The following is a 20757-nucleotide window of genomic DNA, read 5'->3' on the forward strand; positions in this document are numbered from 1 at the left end:
CACACACACACACACACACACACACACACACACACACACACACACACACACACACACACACACACACACACACACACACACACACACACACACACACACACAGTATTGAGAGAGGTTCCAGGTTGAATTGAGGCGAATATTTGTAATGTTCAGAGGTTGTTGTGTTTAATATTCATGAGAATATTTGTCATTGTTCAAATGATAATAAACAAATATTTGCATAAAGCATATTTGTTCACTCCTATGTTGATAAGAGTATTAAGGTACATTTAGAACAGATACAAAATGTGCGATTAATCGTGATTAACTATGGACAATCATGTAATTAATCGCGATTAAATATTTTTTATCGACTGACAGCCCTAAAAAGAATGCATGAAAAGTTGTCTCTTGGTATTATGCAAATTATGTTTGAGAGGGATGTAATTTGCAACAACCTGTTATCGTTGAAGGGTTAACCTCTAGCTTTATTATTTAAAGTCAAATAGATTTGGCTTTAACACACAGGAAGAGGCAGGATCGGGAATACCATTTACCATTCAGTTTTATTTATTTATATTTGTTTAGCCAATGGGGTTCCTTGTGCTTGTTATTAATGAATGACTGAGAAATGTATTTGTTCTGTAAATTGTCTTTCCTTAACTTATAAGGCACATTTGAAAGCCTAAGAGCTGTTTATTATGCACATGTTATAAGGGCTGGTCAACTGTATTGTGTGAACATTTAAATATGTATACATATATGCATTACATCTTAATCCACGTTTGAAATGATTTATTTATTCATTCATTCATAGGAAGATGTTCTATAGTTTTTATTTGAATTATAAAAACTCACCTGTATAGCCTTGAGATCTTCTCTCAATCCACTGCTCCAGGGAATAAAGGTTGCAGACAAATAAAAGGATGGGAAAGTTATACATGCAATTATTTATGAATATATCAATCGATAGTGTTTGGCTGAACAGTGGACAATGCCAACAACGGTACAGACAAATTTCAGCACGCTGGACAGCTCCCACAGAGACCTCCACCCGAAGGCCAGCGACAATGTGTGGATCATCTCCAAACACTGACCTCATTTGTGACCGCAGTCCGCAGGACGAGCTTTGCTCTGTTCACGTGTTCGCAGGTCTGTTTGGTGGAATGTACTCTCACAAGTCTTGTGCAAGTCGTACAGTGACCTAAATTAATTGATCATGGTATTTGACCTGATATACCCATTTTTACAACAATAAACTAACCTAGAACAGGATCAGCTTGCAATGCTTAGTACTTACACGTTTCAAAAATAATCCTCAAACGTAAGCTTCCTATAGCGTTAAAATTTAACGCTATAGTTAAATGGACGTAAGGACTGGTTGGAAACAGGGAGAAAGCTTGCCAAAATATTGTGTAATAGACCAAAATGCCAAATGTGTTCCATTTCAAAAAAATAATTATTTGTAATTCCTATTTGATATGTCCACTTTGAACTTAGGTTATAGTACAATAACTTTAAAAACAAATTGCTATTTTTGTCATATCCCCTGGTGGACAGTGGGGGTAATTCACCATAAAGAAGAGGAGTAATGTTGGTAACGGGCAGTATCCCTTTGGGCACTGATGTGCAAACTGTGAGGAATTTAAAGCTGTTGAGAGATTTGCCTCTATCCAGCTCCAACTTTAAATTGAGAGTGGTCAACCACACAGCACTTAGACGTGATGGCATTGTGGGCCATATTTTGAAAATAAATAAATTAAAGCTTCTACATTTATTATAGCTACACACAAAAATGTTGTGACTCAGCAAACTTTTGAATATTTGCAATAACTAGAAAAATAAAGTGCTGATGGGGACTTGTTTACGACTTATTATGTTCAACCGTATTTGGTTGTTTTAACAACTTTTTGTTAAGGCAGATATTCAATGATTCAAAGGCTTTAATTTCATTATGCACAGTATAGCTACAGTGTAGGAAAATGGCAATGAAAATCTTAAAGGTGACCTATCATGCAAAATGCACTTTTGTACGTCTTTTATACATGAATGTGTTTCCCCGGTGTTCCAGCGAACTCACCAAGTGTCAGAAAACACAACCCTCTCTATTTTCCTCCATACCCAAATCTCTTAAAAAGGGGCTGCAACGGATCTGATACAGACTGATCCAGATTTGAACACTTCTATGACGTCACAGAAGTGGCGCTACGGCTATTGGGCCAACTCCACCAATCAGGAGGAGACAGCCACGGACATTGCCGTTCGAAAGCGCTGGGGACGCTGTAGCACATATGCCAGGCCTGTAGATGGTGCTGTTCTCACAGAATCTGCCCATGCAAAGACAATGTTAAATTGAGCGAAATGAGGAATGGCTAAAATGCATGATCTGTTTGGTATTTAAAAAAAATAAAAAGTATAAATATGCCTTATATAGGTATGGTCCTACACTATATTATTCAAATATAGCATGATACAGTAGGTCCACTTTAAGACTGCCCGCAAGAGGCTTCACCGTGAGTGTATGTATGTGTGTGTACGATTGTGTGTGTGTGTGTGAGTGCTAATTAATTATTTGATTCAGGAGGAGTTTCCATGCTGTGTATTTTAAGCTGCCAGTCTGTTCTCTCTTCAACATTACTGTGGATGTGTGCCATATATTTAGGTAAAACATGATGTTTTTAATCAGAAAGGGTAGAAGGTAAAACAGGAAGATATCTTCACTGTTAGAAAATAACTCATATTACACTTTATATTGATCACTAAGCACAATATGTGATATGAAAGATTATTTCCTGGACTAAATAATGACTCTGGGTGATCTGCAGCCCAATGTCTGTCATCCAGACCTTTTACTTACTGACCCTAAGTTATTAATGACTTCTCGAAAGATTCTGTCTGCTTTCTTATTGATGTGTTTTCTGAACTCCCCGTTCAGGTTCAGACCTAAAAGCTGTTTCCCAGCTGAAAAGCACACCTGAGTCGTATTTTATTTCTTGCAACACTTCCAAGCTCTGCTGCAAATGGACAGCCGGACAAAGGGAGAGCACTAAACAGACCTGAGACAGCGAGCTTCCTATCCGTTCAGGGCGTATATCAGTAGTGTGTGTATATTGAGTTCAGATGGGGTTAATGTCTACAACCCTCCACACCTCCCACCAACAGAGGGTTGCAGGGGATACCGCACTGCGCAAAACATCAGTCTGCAACTATGAGCTTTACCTAACCCCCCCCCACCACCTCAAACACAAACACACTGCTCCCTTGACCTTACCCTAACTTATCTACAGCCTTTCCTTCCTTCTCTCCCTTCCTTTGTTTATATTCTTGATGTTTAGATTTCAACAATGAGAGAATGAGAAAAGAAAATATTTTCCAAATTAATGCACGTCTACACTTTATAACCTTGGCTTTGTGTTCTGCTGTTGTAAAAGTGTGAATACCACTGTGGCAGTGTGCTTTAACCAACATCCAACAACAGTCTCTAAGCTGGGCGGTGGGGGCTGCCGCAATGTTCTCCTCTCAGACAGGCTGATACTGCACAGACATGCACGACTTTGCACATTGTCTTTTTTTTTTAATTGCAGAGGTATTCATTTTTAACATTTTACAGTCTGTTGAAAGTGGAAACAGCCCAATTTGTAAAAGTCATCAGGGCAGGCCAACAAAAATAAATTAGAACAGAAAAACATATTTCCCATTCTTCAGCCATAATCGCCAAGATTAATCAAAAATAATGAATTATAAGGCAGAGGAAGTCCAACAACGTGTAAGGCTCCCAAGGTGTGTGTATTTATTAACAGGATATGTGGGAGATATTAAAGACTTGCGATTTGTTTTCTAACCATGATGCACCTTGGGAGCATTACACGTTGAGCACAGTCCACTTTTGTTTTGTGTAATTAGGGTAACAATTATTCCAAGGTTTCTTATCTTTATTTGGTTAATCAAGCATTTGTTGTAGACATTGTCTTTTAGTAAATTAAAGATTCCAAATACAGGTTTTAATCAAATACAGAGAGACAGACAAAGATATTTTAGTTGCGCTTTGTGGCAATGTCAATGGGTTTGTCTGCTAATTTGGTCCAGACAGAAATATCCCAAAAACCATATATCAAATGTTGTATAGACATTCATGTTCCCCTCAGGATGGATTGTAATAACTTCCTGGCTTTTCATCATCTTCCAACATCGGGTCAAAATATCAATTTGTCTAGTTCTTTGATTTACGATGAAATCCCCTCACAGCTAATGACGTTCACATTAGCCTCATCTGTACTTCTTGTTGAGTGATAATTAGCACATTATGGCAAAGTATGACGGTGAACATTAAACCTGCTAAACATCAGCATGTTGGCACGGTCATTGGGAGCATGTTACCATAATGTTGTTGGCATTTAGCTCAAAATACCAGTGAACCTCACAGCGTCTCTAGCTTGGCTTGTGACTCTTGGTCTTGGTAATGCTACTGCTGGTTGGACAGAGTTTTGGTAAACACTACTGTACTTATTTTTTAACTGACAGTTGGAAGTGTTAACAGAGGCCAATGCTCTCAAATACTTCTTTTTTTTTATACCTTCTATGACTGGCATTTTTTTAAATTTTAATCCAATGCTTAAGTATTTTTTTTGTAGTCAACTGGATGCTTTGGACCCCATATGTGCAATAAAGGGGCCTTAGTCTGAACCTTTTGGAAACTCAGAAGGGAGGAAGTTGTGAGCTCGATGGTCCTTAGCTGTTGGTCTTTTAGAGGAAAAACACTATTTTCAGACTTTTCTCAGGGGGGGATACAATTTATTCATGCTTATAAACCCAATTCTAGGGTTATTATTAAGTTAAATCTCTCAAACTGTGACTTGGTCTCAGCGTACATTCCACTGCAGGTTCTCATAAAGCATTTGGCAGTGTAATAAATTCATTAACTTATGACAGAGATTTTCAACAGAATAATTTGGGGATTAGTATGACTTTTTGGGTCCTTAGACTTGAAGGAGTGCTGAAGTTGTTCTCACTGAGTTTTAACATGTGTAACACTTAGTCAGTGTATCCGCTCGCTGTCACACACCCACACACACACACAGCATGGCGCACTGCAAAATTAGAGGATGAGTTTAATTTCCCGATATATCTATCACACTTAAGAGGTTGAAAGCTTGAGATGCTCAACTCTTTTCACAAGCAAAGGGTATGAAACAATTAAAAATAGCAAGATATTTGAATATCTTTCTTTCAAACATCCTTAATCTCAGACTCCCAGGAGAATTTGTTAAAAAAATCACAACAATCAACAAAAAAGAGGAACACTTTTCATATAACCCCATGAGTAAGTTGAATGCATCTTGCAGTCAAAATGAAATAGGAAAAGATAAATAAATAAAGGCAAGCATTGTCCGATCAACTGTGGGGCTTTATCTGTTCCTTTGTGATGTTAGGGGCGAGGTTTTTCTATTGAAGACAAACACACACCTGGCAGATGTTGCCCCAACACATATGGTTCGTGTCACATCATCAGTGGACTCTTTTTCATGGAAACACACATGGGAATTCCCTAAACCTGAACTACAGCCCTCACTCAATTCCTCCATCTGTCCATCTCCTCCTTCTTTTATCTCTCACACACAGGCAAAGTAAACGTAATGTCTACCAGGTGTGTGTGTGTGTGTGTGTGTGTGTGTGTGTGTGTGTGTGTGTGTGTGTGTGTGTGTGTGTGTGTGTGTGTGTGTGTGTGTGTGTGTGTGTGTGTGTGTGTGAGATGCAGAGCTATCAAGACACTGTTACTCATTTCATCTTTATATTATCATTACTTGCTCTTCAGAGGTTCACTATGCTAGTTGGAAAGGTCTGTATGCTAAGCCTATGCCTGGAATAGATTTAACATCATACTGTGGATCAGAACGGTGTGGTTTTGAGTACTGTCTAATGCATACAATGTTTTAGAGGATATTCTGATCCTCCATAAAGATTACAAGATTCATTTTTAGTGTATCCCACTCCCTCAAATCACCTCTAACAATCTGTAATAAGATAGTTGAGAACATTCTTGACCAATCTCGTTCATGGGTTGCAGCCAAGCCCACATTTTCTTTATGTCCTAGCCACATCCTCTCCTCCCTATTCTTAAAGCAATCCCAGGTCATGTGGGACATGCAGTCCCTCCATCGTCATCTTGGTTTCCCTTGGGGGTTCCTCCCAGTTCCCCATGCTTGGTAGGGGGGAGATTTCTACTCCGAGTTCATGAACGTAGCTTTGGGTAGGGTTGGAAAATATATTGCCGGATAAATTCAGACCTTTGTCTCCAGGCTCAGTTCCACCGTCAGACCATGCAACATCTACATTACTGCAGTGGGCACCAACCCACCTTTGAACACACTCTCCATCATACCCTCAGTTAGAACATGATCCCCAGATATTCAGTCGGGGCAGCCAGCAGTTCATTCTCTTTCCAGTGTGGGCTGCCCACTGTTTTCCGGGCAGTCTTGAAGGTCCTGACTCGCACTCCGCTGCGAATCAAGTGTTGGTTTAAAATGAAATCGACAATCACAGTGTTATAAAAGAAAAATGTTGGCGAGAGTTTTAACAGTCAAGCGGTCATCCTTTTGTTTCAGTCCAAATCCCATGTTTCACTCTCCTCCTTAGACATTAAAGTAGAATCCAACACAGTTCAGCAGCTGCAAACAACAGGGTGCTAGCTTGTATATCTTGCACATAAATTTCAATTCCTTAACTTTCTTTTCCTTTTGACAGAACCATTTTTCATCCCCTCTGCTATTCAGACATGTCCAGTAGTTTTTAACATGTTTGGTTAACAAATCTTACATTTATTTGGCATTAGGTGCCAATTCTGTCTAAATACTGTTAGCAAAGCCAAATCATGCTGGTAGGACATTGAGGGGGATACACCTTATTTTAAAATCTGATCCTGATTGATTCTGTTTTCTTATTTTGGCTTTTTAGAAAGTTAACAAAGCAGCTAATCTTATAAATCAGTTCTTTGTTATTATTGATTTTTATGACTAATGTTTTTGCCCAGTTTAGATATATTTAAAACAGGGACATACAGACAAGGGCATAACATGCATAAAGGGACCACATGCCGGATTCGTAGGTAAGTCTGCCACAATATAGGGTCTCACAGCTCACAATAATCTGTTTGTTATCCATAATTTCTTCATCTGAAATAGAGTAGTCCATCAAGCACAATTTACTAGTTCTATTTTAGATGCAGAGAAAGCACAGAAAGAAAAAGGATTAAGAGAAACACAGATAACGAAAAGTATTTTGTCTGAGGTCATTGTGGGCACATTTGGTTTGAGAGGTAAGACATTTCACCACTGGACTCTTTGCGAAGCGTTTGTCTTCTTGACTGTCCTCAGGACTTCTTCTCATTTTCCTCTGTTCTCTTTTCTCCAGCCTTTCCACTCCTCCGCAAGCTGCCGACTTAAGTTTGCTTTGGTTGTTGGACATGTTTTTCCAAAGGTCTGGCAAAAGCCTAAAATGCTTTTCAAAGGGATTTGTGGAATTTGTTCTGCTACTTTTCTTCTGGGTACTACATATCTCGAAGTGTGTGTATGTCGATGTGTGCATGTGTGTGCACGTTCAAAACATAAAACAAGCGAGTTCGTGACCTCACAAAACTTCTGTAGGATCTCCTTTAGCATATAGTCTGATCTATCAAAAGAACACTTGTTGACACCTGGATCAAAAACAATTACGGTACAGTTATTATAATCTAGATGTTTCATGATCTTTTTATTTTATTGTACATTAAATATGGCAGTAACTGTCACATCAATTAACCATTCCTCATTCATTCATTTCAAGTGTGACAATTATGGCCTGACGAGTTGAACTGAATTCGGATTTATATTCACATAGAGTTATTAAACCTTTGCACATGTATTCTTCAATCTTTCTTTATTGGAATCGTTATGTTTATAGTGTATGTTCTTCTAGTTTTCTCAAGAATCACATTTCACACACTTTACTTAGACCAATATTGGGTTTCAACAATTACAATGTTGGTTCAAAAACATTTCATTAGACATTTTCACAGTTTGTGTCACGTCTCTATCTTATGTCACTGGGTCTGCAGTAACCTCCAGGTCTGATTTTAGAGGAAATCTGCTGGATTGCTTTGCAGTAGAAAACACGATGAGGAAGCTATTCTTCATTTCAAACAGAGCTTTCAGCTTTTCAAAATAGCTGCTGGTGGAAGATGAGAAAAGCTGATGGAAAATCACTTTCAATTTTTGTGTGTGTTTAAAACGTGAGGAAGAGTATATTTTCTAGAAACTTTCTTAAGAACCAGGTTTTTCTGAAATCTGCTCTCACTTGGTAATACCACACAGGATATCACCATATTGGGGTATGCAGTCATAGCAACCATTTTACAACTCTTTTCCATCTCATTCACATGGATAGAGAGAGGTTTAAAGGTCTTACAAGGTCTGATAGTTTCTGATCTGTATATATATATCATTGCAGCTTGTTTATATTCAATGATTCACATTTGACGTCCTTTGTTGATAGCTAAAGGCTTTTGTAGAATAAATGCCTGTGTTAAATTTAGGAATTGAGAACAGTTTTGTAAAAATAAAAAATTATGACTGAGATTAGCCCTTGACCGGGTTAGTGCTGACATCAAAACTCAAGGAACAGCAAAATAAATTAAATGGTAACTAATCCTAAATACTAAGCATATGTTCTGATTGGTGGACAGTATTTAAACAACCGATGAAAGTCTGAACACATAAATGAACATAATCGTTTTAAACACTGCACCCACTGAACTGGAGACTGAGTGAGCACATCTGGTCCGTGGCTGTCTTTCTTTGTCTCTTTCTCTTTCCTCTGGACCTGTTTCAATACGTGTCTTTCATCTCTTCTCTCCTTTTCAACTGACACTCACCCGCCCCCCCCTCTGTATCCACTCTGAAACCACATCTCTCCTCCCCTCCCTCTCCCATTTCCTCTCCTCCCTCTCGCTGAGTGTGGCTGTCATCCCTCTATCGTGGCAGGTGAGGCCATAAAACAGCAGGCGAGGCCCCGATGAGGGCCCAGAGACAAGGTGTGTGTGTATGTGTGTGTGTGATTAATTATAACAGATATCTGAGCAGCTCCCATGCAAGCTGTGCACACAAACAGACACACGCGGTCATTAATCTGGGCCCTGTTACAGTGTGTTGGTGTGTTAAACAGTAACATCTCTGACTTCTGACCTCTGCTCTCTCACTCCCACGCATAACTCATCATTGCGCTTTCAAGGCCAGAAGTGTCCGTTTGTCTCTCAGCTGCTCTTACACAAATACAGTGCATGTACCTTTCAGTGATTTACAACATCTAAGTGATATTTGAGAGTGTAAGGTGTGACTCATGTGCATACCATGAGTGTTTTTGCTTAAATCCATTATCCTCGACTCCCCAGGTCTCACCTCTGTTGCCTTTCTCTCCCTACTGTACTATTACATTTATATTTATGTCCTATTGTAAAATAATACTCTAATACGAATGCATGTAAATGGTTCTGCATTACATTTAACCATTAGTCAAAGAAGGGAGAAAGCAAACAGAACTCACCCATATGTTCCTCTTATCATGCAGACCTGAAGGATGGATGTGTTTATCTAGTTTTAGGGGCATTTGTGCCTTTGTTAAATACAATACAGTAGAGATAATGACAGGAAAAAAACCCAAACCTGTGAGATTGCGATAACATGTAAACCTTTAGTTCACAGGGAGGGCCCACGTGCTTATATAAAAATGTGTAAACACCAAAAACAAAACCTGTATGACAGGGACAGAATAAAAGAGAGGGGAAGTGTTGAGGTGAGGAAAGGAAGGATGTAAAGGAAGAGTTGAAAAGTCCACAGAAGACAAGGGGTGAAAATGTGAAGACAGGAACTCAAAAGAACAGGAAGGGAGAATGAGGACAAAGGGAGGATATAAGAAATGAAACATGTCTGTAACTGATCAAACTGGCAGCTAAGGATGAGTGGATGCAAGGTGAAGTGCACGTGTGAAATAGACAATGGGTTGGTTCGTGTGGACGGTAGGGAATGGTGGGTTAGTGCGTTTCATTTTTAGGGAGATTTGGAAAAAGTGAGCAACAAGTGGTAAAAAAAAGAGACTCACAGGTGTGTATGTGGTTGACCCAGACTTCTTAAACATTGGTATATGCTTGCTGCCATTATGTAAAGAGTGTATATATATATATATACAAAAAAAAGGAAAAATGCTTTAAAATAAATTGGCTACCCTTATTTTAAATGGCTTTGAAAGTCTCCAGATTAAAGCATGTGCCTGCTCAAAATAAAATTTGCCTGAGAAGGGAAGCAGTATCTGTATAATAGCAAGGAGACAATGTTTATTGATAGATTTGTGTTTACCTCTTTATTAAATAAAATATAAAAGCAGTTAACATGATTGTTTGACCCCAAAAGGTAAAGTTATACAATCTTGAAAAAGCCATAGAAAACAATTGTTTTTCAACGAGGTGCACCAATGTGCGGTAAAACGTTATGGTCACGCTTAATCGACATAATTTCTTGATTTTTCTTGATATTCATATTTATTTATTGATAATTTTGGAATTGATTGTAGCCGGAATTTTTTTTCATTTAATCGTTTATTTGGCAGGGACAATGCACAATAATGAACACTTAAAACATTAAAATGTGTCAAGCGTAACAGTGCCAGATTTAGCTTTGAGCTAATTTCCATCCGCAAACATCAATTTGATCTGACTACAGCCCTGTGGAGAAGAACATTTTTACTGTCGTATTTCAAGCACAGAGCAAGAGTGTTTACTACTCTTTAGGGAGACTTCAGGGTGGAGTGTTGCTTTTAGCTAACACAAACTTTGTTCTTCCATGACTTGTAGGAGATGAGGCAACAACAACATTGAACAGCTATCATGATTCCCACTGAGAATCCATTTTATGTTAAGAAACCAGCACATCTGGCTTGACTGGCTTTGGTTTGTTGATGCTCTATGAATCCCAGCAACAAGTTAATCTCTTTTATTGAGTACATTAAATGAACGCTTACATGGTTTTATAATGCATAGCTAGAGGGTGATGATAACCCTAAATGTATTTATAGTCTTCACACTGCAAATTAGCCTTTTTAAAACAGCCTAGGATTATGGAGAATAATTTTAATGCAACAGAAGCCATTTATTTGTATAAAAGATGAATTTTTATAGTTTTTTGTTGATAGTTTTTTTCCCCTGGAATCAGTGAGATGGAGTCATCCGGAGAAATGATTGAAGCCAGGCACACTGTGGAGAACAGACAGAGGGAGTGAGGGAGTGAGGGAGGGAGGAGGTTGGGGTGAAACCGCAGATTTTATATGTTGTCTGGTTTTAATTTGGTAAGAGCCATCATTCACCAGTTCATTGAGGTGGCAAACCAGATGAGTGTGTGCATGTGTGTTCCAGGAGTGAGTGTTCTCTCTATTCCCTCACAGCTTAAACACAGAGAGCCCTGGATATGCAAAAACTCTGACACTTTGTCATTTATCTTTGTTCTTACAATTATTCAGAACTCAGCTACTTAAAGGAAAAGACAATGGGCTCAAAATAAGCCCAAGTAAAATGCTGGTGAAATAAACGTAATCTGTGGGTATCATTTGAAAAACCCCAAATGTTACCCTTGACTGTAAAAATGGTGCTGTTAAATATTAGCTGCCAATTCTGTGATAAACACTAAGTTCAACCTCACCACACCACAGACCATATTGGTTTATCCACTGTGGTAGAGGGCCAATCACACACTGCTAAAACTGAAGAATGCTCCAAGCAAAACGATACAAAAAAATCATGTTTTCTAGATCTGGGTACAGAAAGGGTGGACAGCAGATACCTTTGGAATTTTTTGGTCGATACCTTACATGTAGTACAGATACCCAGAAATAGCAATCAATTCAGTGGCGGGTAATATTCAATGTATTCACTAGCCATTTGGCCTGTGGACAAAGAAAGTTATATTGCACTTGGTTTAGAAACTTTTGGAAATGTTTTTTTTACTTTCTGATGTCGAAATAGATCAATAGATCCGTTAAATATCAGCCTGAAGCATAGCTAAACATAACAACTGGTAGTATGAGGAATGAGTTGACAAGAGGACAAGGTATCATCTCCGGTTTAACAGCATTTTATTTGAAGAACGTGTTGATATACAATTGTTGTCTTTTATAATTGTATCATTGTGTTTATTTCTATGTATTTGTTTATGTGTAGTGCCTTCAGCCATGCAAAGAACTGTGGGAAACCAGGAAGGTGCATTCACCAAAGTCGTGTGAGGTAAGACAAAAAGAGAGTGCTTAGCGTGCTTAGTGTGTGTGTGCTTAGTGTGTGCTTAGAGTGTGCTTAGTGTGTGCTTAGTGTGTGTCACAACACCCTGGGTGGCTGTGTCATTCCGGCTCCAGAAACATGCTTTCGTTGGCACCTTGAAGCTATTTTCTGACTGAGTATTTCTGTCTCTGTCTCTCTGTGTGTGTGTGTGTGTGTGTGTGTGTGTGTGTGTGTGTGTGTGTGTGTGTGTGTGTGTGTGTGTGTGTGTGTGTGTGTGTGTGTGTGTGTGTGTGAATAACATGTTTGTGAGCTTATACATGTGAGAGTGTAAAAGTTATGTGTATAATGTGTGTGGCCCTAAATGATTATTTATAAAGCCAGTCGCTGTGGTGTTCAGATTAGTTTTTCATCACAATAACTGAAGCATGTTACTGGTTGAATGGCTGGCCGGTTGGGAACACTGGGTAATTCAGAGCTATTAGCTAAAGCTAGTGTTTACATTATGATGGTCTCCAGCCATGTGAGATACAAACACAATAATACACACATGACCCCCCTTTCAGACCAAATCTCAAGGGCTGCCTTCAAAGAGTCAGTAGGAGTTTACCAAAGGAAACACTTTCACCTCTGCTGTGTGTTCTTCTGCCCTCATATGTGTGTTTATACATTATTTCTGTTGTCTTAGCTGTAATGATAACATCCCCCCCTGTTATTTTTCTCAGAAGCAGACCGAGTGTGTGACGAGCCGGGAGTTTCTGACCTCTCTGAGGTCATCTCGTCAGGGGGACTGCCCTCCGCCTCAAAAAGCCACCGGATTTGCTGCGGCCTGCGTGGAGAGCTGCTCGTCAGACCAGCATTGTCCCTCCCCCAGGAAATGCTGCTCTAATGGCTGTGGGCACACATGCCAAGCACCAGCCAATCTATATAAAGGTGAGGTTGGAGCTTGTTTTTATTGTTTATTGGCTGCTGAACTGATCGAGAGAACTTCTTTCAGGAATCAATTGTTTAAATTAGTATTTCACTCTGCTGATTCACAGTAACAATACTAATATTAATCTTTTGTTAAGCAGCCATTTCAAAAGTATTTCTGTCCGTTGAAAGGCTATCATTGGCCGACAGTGCTTATTATTAATAGCACTCAACATGCTTTTGGTTGTATTAGTGATTTGATGATTTCTAGCTCTTGTTTCTATGGTGTTTAAATGTATGTATGTCTCTTTGGTTAACAGAATATGCCACATAAATGTAATTGTAATTTAATGTAATAAAGATCCTTAAATACTGCCTGCTTGACTGCTTCTGAAGTCCCAGACGGCCGCGTTGTGTTTAAAAAGCTCCAGCTAAAGTCTGTGTGGAGCTAGTCAGGACTACAAACTGCCTCAGACGCCTATGTGGTGAAGATTGGACAGCCATAATAATTAAACCCAAAAAAATATTGTTGAGTGATTTTTATAATATTTGCTTTAAGTTGAGTTTCTGATCCACAAAATGTCAAAACTCAATCAAGTCATTGTATACTCCGATAACAACTGCTGCATGATTAATGGGATCATCCTATTTTTTAATGCACGAATGAACATGTATCATGCACTTATTTCCTTCAACAATTAATCTCAAAATCAGTTCCTGTTATTAGATGTTGTGTATATGTATTTTTACTAACTATCACTAATATTCAATAATAATTGTATTAATGTATTTTGTCATGTCCCCTCAGGGGTTCCTCTGAAGCCTCGCAGAGAGATGAGCTTCGTGGAGGATTCAGAGGGTCGTGTTCGGTTGGTGTGGGTCTCCAAATTTAATGTCAGCATTGAGCCGGTCGTCTACGTGCTCCAGTCCCGCTGGAACGCCGGGATCCATCCCAGCGAGGACCATGCCTCTCCATGGACTACTGTTGCCATGGTAATTTCACTGATCAGGAGCATTTCAACTTTAAAAACCGGGTCATTAGGATTTTAAAATATTTAAATAATAAAGCAGAATTCATGTTTTTGATCAATCTTTTCACATTTGAAGAGATGGTGATATCCTCCTCTCAATATTATTTGGGGAGATAAGCTGTGAAATGGGACGCTGATAGATAAAAATGTGACATGTCCAAGATTCATTGAAGCTATAAAAAATGCTTCCCTGTGCCTGTAACAGTGGGACAGCGCAACAAAGTTTGCAACATATCTTTAACTCATAACTCTCAATTTGCCTCGAATGATGAAACTTCTCAGCTATGGAGATGGATGTTAGACTTTGTTTCCACCTCATCAGTCTGCTGCCTTGCTGTCTAAACCTCTCCACCCCAGCCAGTCGCACATTCTGCCAGGGTAAACCCTGCGTCTGTGTGTGTGTGTATGAGTGAGTGTGTGCGTGTGTCTGTGTGAGGTTAGGTAAATAAGCAGAGCTTAAAAAGGAACCACAGGCAGCCACAGTCGTTCCACCGGCTGAGTCTGAATGACTGAACACTCATTATAGACTTAAATAGATGGCAGCTTGTGTGTGTGTGTGTGCGTGCATGCGTGTGTGCGTGTGTGTGTGTGTGTTTTTATTTTAAGCAGTTGATTACATTTGCACTGTCAGGGAGACAAAACATGAGAATCTTTCTTCAGAAATGTAAACCATAATTGTGGCAAATCATTTAATTTCACTATTATCAGATGGAATTTCATTCCGACAGTGTTCATCTGACTTTCCTCTTCATTAATTTGTGAAACTTATATTTCTAAAGTATGGAGGTCCCATGTTTATATTTTTGAAAGAAGATATAATATGGATTTGTGGGAGATGATGGAATATTTGTGCCTAACGTGGGCTTGAATAGTACGAACGGTTTCTGTTAAAACTATTAAAATCACAGTAATTTAAGTATTAAAAACTTGAAGGACCTGAAGTTATGTTAAGTCAACAAAATTACATCTTAGGAAATATGCATATTTCCCTTCTCGCCAGAAATTAGATGAGAAGATTGATAACACTCTCATGTCTGCACGCTTGAAATGAAGCTACCACCAGCAGCTGGTTATCTTAGCAAAGAGACTGGAAACACAGGAAAACATCTAGCATGGTCTGTTCAAAGGTAACACAATCTCCCTGCCAGCAACTCTAAAGCTTTGATTCGCATGTTACGTCTCCCGTTGTTTCATCTTTATCCATTCTGTTTCTTAGCAGGATGAAGTCACTTCGAGGAAATAGTCCAGTACAATTCTGTTTAAAACAAACAAGATATATCTTTTTAATCAGTGAGCCTTTGGTTAATTAAACTAAGCTAATCAGCAGCTGGCTGTAAGCCAGGACAAATTGTGTAATGATTGATTGAATGATAATATTAATGTGTCCACAATATGTGTTTTTTAAAAAGATATCTATGCTATTGTTGTTACTTTAAATGTGTCATGTTGGCCATCGATTTTCATTTTAGTCATGTATATGAACTGTTACAAAAATGTAACTTCTAAATGGTGAAATGTGTTTAAGAAAACAAGAAAAACTGCAAGTTAGTCTTTAAATCTGCTATGTATCACATACAATTGTTTTTGTTGGATGAAGAAAAGTATAAGACTGTAAATGATCTTCAACAAAAGTCTTTCAGTGTCATGCATCAGGTCATGGTTATATGATGTATTTGTATTTTTCAGACCCTTTCTGAAGATGCCATTCTGACAGATCTGAGATCTCAGCGCTGGTACCAGTTCAAAGTAGCAGCCATCAACAGCCACGGCAGCAGAGGATTCACCACACCCAGCAAACACCACATCTCCAGTAAAGGTAACACAAACACAGTCCAAACACATGCTCTCATTTTCTTTAGAGCCTGTTACGAGATTCCCACAGAGGGATGTTTCATCCTGCATATTTCTGTTGAATTTTAATATTCTGTCATAAGACACTGAGCAAAACACAGATTCCATTTGTGTCATTTTATGATCGATTTTACACCTCTCTGAGGAAAACTCATATCCCTTCCTCTCCTTCCCTGTTCTTTCTCTGTCTCAGAGTTGATGGATAAGGTACACACAGCAGGAGAACTATCAGGCAGTCCATAAAACACGGACAGGAAGCAGAAAATACACAACTGCACATGCATATATTCACACATACAGTACTTATTCAGTTGGTTTAGTTCCAAATCCCTTTTGTGGATCAGTGAGACAGGGTGAAAGTGAGAATAACACACGCATGCACACATCCACACACACACAGGTCCTAGCTCTAATGCTTAGCAGACTTAGGTCATATTGGTGTTGCGCCAGGATTGGCTGGTGATATAAATCCCCTGCCAGGATTGGCTGGAGCATGGTTATATGTGAATAATGACTTCAGGTTGGAACGAACTTTGGAAAAAGGGTCTTTATCAGTTGAGCACTTAGGGGAGATTACGAAGAGGTGTCTGAGATTTTCCACCGCCTCCAACATAACATCCAATCATAAATTCCTTATGCAAAAAAGTTTACAAAATACACAACTCGTGCCATGGTATGTTTGTAACAGCTCCTGGTGGCCACTCAAAATGTTAAAATAGTATTTGATAAGCAATTTTCAACAGTATTTACTTTATTAAGATGAGCACAGACATGAGATGCCTATGGAAATGCATTCATTTCCCTGTGCTATACTAAAAGTTCCCCTTTTGCAGTACATTACTTTTCTGACACATCATACCCAAACTCTTAAAAAGAAAAACAGAAAATTCCCCAACAGGATTTACAATTCGCTCACCTTACTCAGAGCTAGGCACCATTGAGAGTTGGGAGATGTGCACGTCAGTGACCTAAGGATACCCTGTGTAGGTTCCCAAAGACGTTTACATGTATCTCTGCAGGAACATAATTCCAGGTTAGGGCTATAGCCAGCAGTCGTTAAAACTACAATTTGTGCTTTTATGGTGGATTATGTGGGTTATTCTTTGGCTGGGAGGAGTAACTTTCTGAATGTTCTGCTTGTTGCCTGTTCTGCTGGAAGGTAGATATTACAAGAGCAAGGATATCTGTTTCCCCTGTTTCTCTATGCCTAACTATGCTAAGTAGCTGTTGGCTATAGCCGTATATATCAAAAATGACTGAGTTATTCCTTTAAGACACAGTGTTTGTCTGTTTGTTTTCATGTATGCATTATGAGGGTTAGGGTTAAAGGTTAAGGAAACACACACTTAAACCTCAGTAGGAGTCTGAGTCTTGTGTTTCTAATTCATTAGTCTGACCATTCTGGGGCTGGAGGTCAGGGGTCACAAATCAGGAAGCTGGCAGATATCAGGATGGTAGGAGTTCCTCCGCTGTGACCTGATGCTAACCAGACAGAGAATCTGAATTTGAAAATCGCTTTTCCTGACCATATTCAGATAGTAGGATTGCGCTGTACCTGCCAGTAGTAATTACGAGGGAATGTCTGGTTCTGAAACGCATCTTGAGGTCTTCATCTCATAAAGTATTTGGACTAAAACCTCCTGATTGAGAAAGACACACACAGTGGAAAAGGCCTTGGTGTGTTTTGTATCTAATCCAGAAATGACTGCTGACCATGAGAGTACACAAACAAGGGAGGTCCATAACTTTGATCTCTGCATGTGGGTCAGCCCTGCATAGCCTGTGGCCTGTGGGAAGCCTGCCATGGGGGATGTAGTTCTAATCAGATATATGTTGTAGTTTTAATCAAATACAGGATTGTGGCTTGAGTTTCTAATGGGATACAGAGCCAGTGTTGAAAGATCAGTAACCTCAGGATTTAATTTTGGAGACAAACACTGAGAAGTGGTGGTCGTTTCGGTCTGTGTTTTGGTAGCTACTGAAAAGAGAGTAGAGAGTATCTCTCACCTTTGATGCTGTAAATCTAATTGGCTTTTAGCCTTGAATGAGACTAAGACGAAATGTGTATTTCCCCCCCAGAACAACTTCTTTCTTTTTGCTCGGCTGCACATTTGACATCAAGCTATTAGACAATTCAGTCAAGCTGTTGAGCGGCCTCTGTTTTTTTGGAATCATGATCTTAACCCCAATTTGTCTTAACTAGATGTTCATATAGATTTAATGCTTCCTTAAGATGGGGCAGTAGATGAACAACACATTTTGTTGTTGGTATGTTATTGGTCCAAATGAACAGTTAGGATAAAAATCTCCAGTCTGTCCTTTTCAAGTGATCTTCAGACTTTTTTTTTTGCAACGGACATGCAGGCACTGGGGCTGAGAAGAGTATACCTTCATGTATATTATAATTTCATATGGTCTTCTTATTCATTTTTCTCAACCATCTCACTCTGCAGACCCCTCCACTCCAGAGCATCCAATAAATGTGAGAGTGATCAACCAGACTCTAGACTGGACGGGTTCAAAACCGGGCATCAAGCTCCCTGAAAGGTATCTCAGCAGTCTAAATGATATGGATGAATGTATTTGCTATTTTTTTGTTAGGTTAGTTGCTATGCTTTCTTTCGGGACTGCAGGCGGCCATTATGGGCTATCAATCATAAAATGCGGTGGAGTGTGCATGCAAATTACTGTTCATCATTGACCTTCTTCCAATCATAAATAGAAGCTTCCTTTCTATTTGTGTGCTGTAATGCTGAACAATTTCATGTAAAGTTCAGACCATGTCTTAAATGAGTAGCGATATTGATTTAAAACTTTTAATATCAGAGGTGAGGACCTAAATTGTAGCTTCCCTATGACATGATAAAATGTGTGCACATGCATAGATAAATAAAACAACTAAATTGAAAGCAGTTGTCAAACAAGTATCTATTTAACTGCCAGTCCCTGTAACTGCATTTACTTATAAACCTGACCTTCAGTTGTTTACATCCGTGTTGTGAATTTGTCTGACTTGTTGCTTTCCCCCCCAGGTCGAGGGGAAGTGGGGTCAAAGTGTCCGTGTTATTAAGCTGGGAGCCCCCCGGAGAGGGAGACCTGCCAGTCCACAACTACAGAGTCACCTGGATGCCTCGACATGCACATACTGCGCACAAACATACACACACCCTTAATGCGCAAACACATACAGTGCACAATAACATGCACACACATCATTCACACTCACGCACACCAGAACAGAGTAAAAAGGAGAGCAACAGCAGAGTGACTCAGGGGGTAAGGATTTTTTATTTGTACAAACATAATAACACTCAATGAAAGGATCCTGTAATAAAGGTAATAGATTGCTTGGCGTAGAAACCAAAGGTATACAAATCTGCCAACTAGCACCCGTAAAGCTCAATAATTAAAAATAGAAATACCATTTGTACAAAAAAAAGAAAGTGGACAAATGTAAATGTGTGGTTTTATGGGGGTTATGCCTCTTCTTGGCCAGGAGCATTGAGCTCGTGGAGCCTGCACTGGTTTCCTGGCAACCTCATGGTGAAAATGAAGATGTTGGCCAAGAAAAGAGATCTTCTCATCTTATTGTTGGCAAGAAAGCGATTAAGCTAGTAAAATGAAGCATAATGTTGAGGAATTGGATTAACCCTATAACCAAGTTTTAAGTCTGAGTGTTTAAATAGGTCTGTAAAAAAATTGAATTAAAATGGCACACATTACATACAGAAATCTACAGCTGCACCTGATGGATTTTACTGGGTCTGTAAACCCATGCACCAGACACACACACACACACACACACACACACACACACACACACACACACACACACACACACACACACACACACACACACACACACACACACACACACACACACACACACACACACACACACACACACACACACACACACACACACACACACACACACACACACACACACACACACACACACACACAGTAGCAACACGATGCTGAACTGAACACAAACAAGCGACCCAAACCTTTGAAGGTAGATCTCTTTTCTATTTCCACAAAGAGAGACACACACACACACACACACACACACACACACACACACACACACACACACACACACACACACACACACACACACACACACACACACACACACACACACACACAATCAAATATGTTTGCTTTTATTTGATGTTGTAATTAGGCAATGGCTTTCTGAACTCTTAATCCTAATGGCAGCCAACAACAACACAAGAAACGTGATCCCTGACAAAAGCATTAATGTCTGTTGCAAGTAATAAAAGGGTTATTCTCTGTACTAAAAGACATCAGCAACATGCACACCAACAACACAACCGCACACACACACAGTGTACACACAGATCCACACCCACACTTTTGCTCTTTGCCCTTTTCTTTAACATTATAACAGCCGTATAAGATAGCCAGCTCATCATGTAAACAGCACAGGCACCAGACACACACACACACACACACACACACACACACACACACACACACACACACACACACACACACACACACACACACACACACACACACACACACACACACACACACACACACACACACACAAGCATACACACACAAGCATACACACACCGTAGCACACTGTGTCCTAGAGTCCTTCAAATTAAATCCCTTGTATTGTTATTCAATGCATACTTTTAAACCAGCAGGAAACAAACAGAT

General features: G+C 39.4%; 1 protein-coding gene across 1 annotated transcript in view; it reads left to right on the forward strand.

Annotated features, from left to right (window-relative positions):
* Positions 1–20757, forward strand: part of LOC104962171 (anosmin-1-like) — a 59866-nt gene that overhangs the window by 16958 nt on the left and 22151 nt on the right. The window contains exons 3-8 of the mRNA XM_010790569.1: positions 12215–12277; positions 12991–13198; positions 13986–14170; positions 15895–16024; positions 18513–18606; positions 19092–19335. Coding sequence (XP_010788871.1) covers positions 12215–12277; positions 12991–13198; positions 13986–14170; positions 15895–16024; positions 18513–18606; positions 19092–19335 — 924 coding nt within the window. The remainder of the gene's footprint in view (positions 1–12214; positions 12278–12990; positions 13199–13985; positions 14171–15894; positions 16025–18512; positions 18607–19091; positions 19336–20757) is intronic.

The sequence above is a fragment of the Notothenia coriiceps genome, unplaced genomic scaffold (assembly GCF_000735185.1).
Source record: "Notothenia coriiceps isolate Sejong01 unplaced genomic scaffold, NC01 NC01_scaffold00034467, whole genome shotgun sequence".
NCBI lineage: Eukaryota > Metazoa > Chordata > Actinopteri > Perciformes > Nototheniidae > Notothenia > Notothenia coriiceps.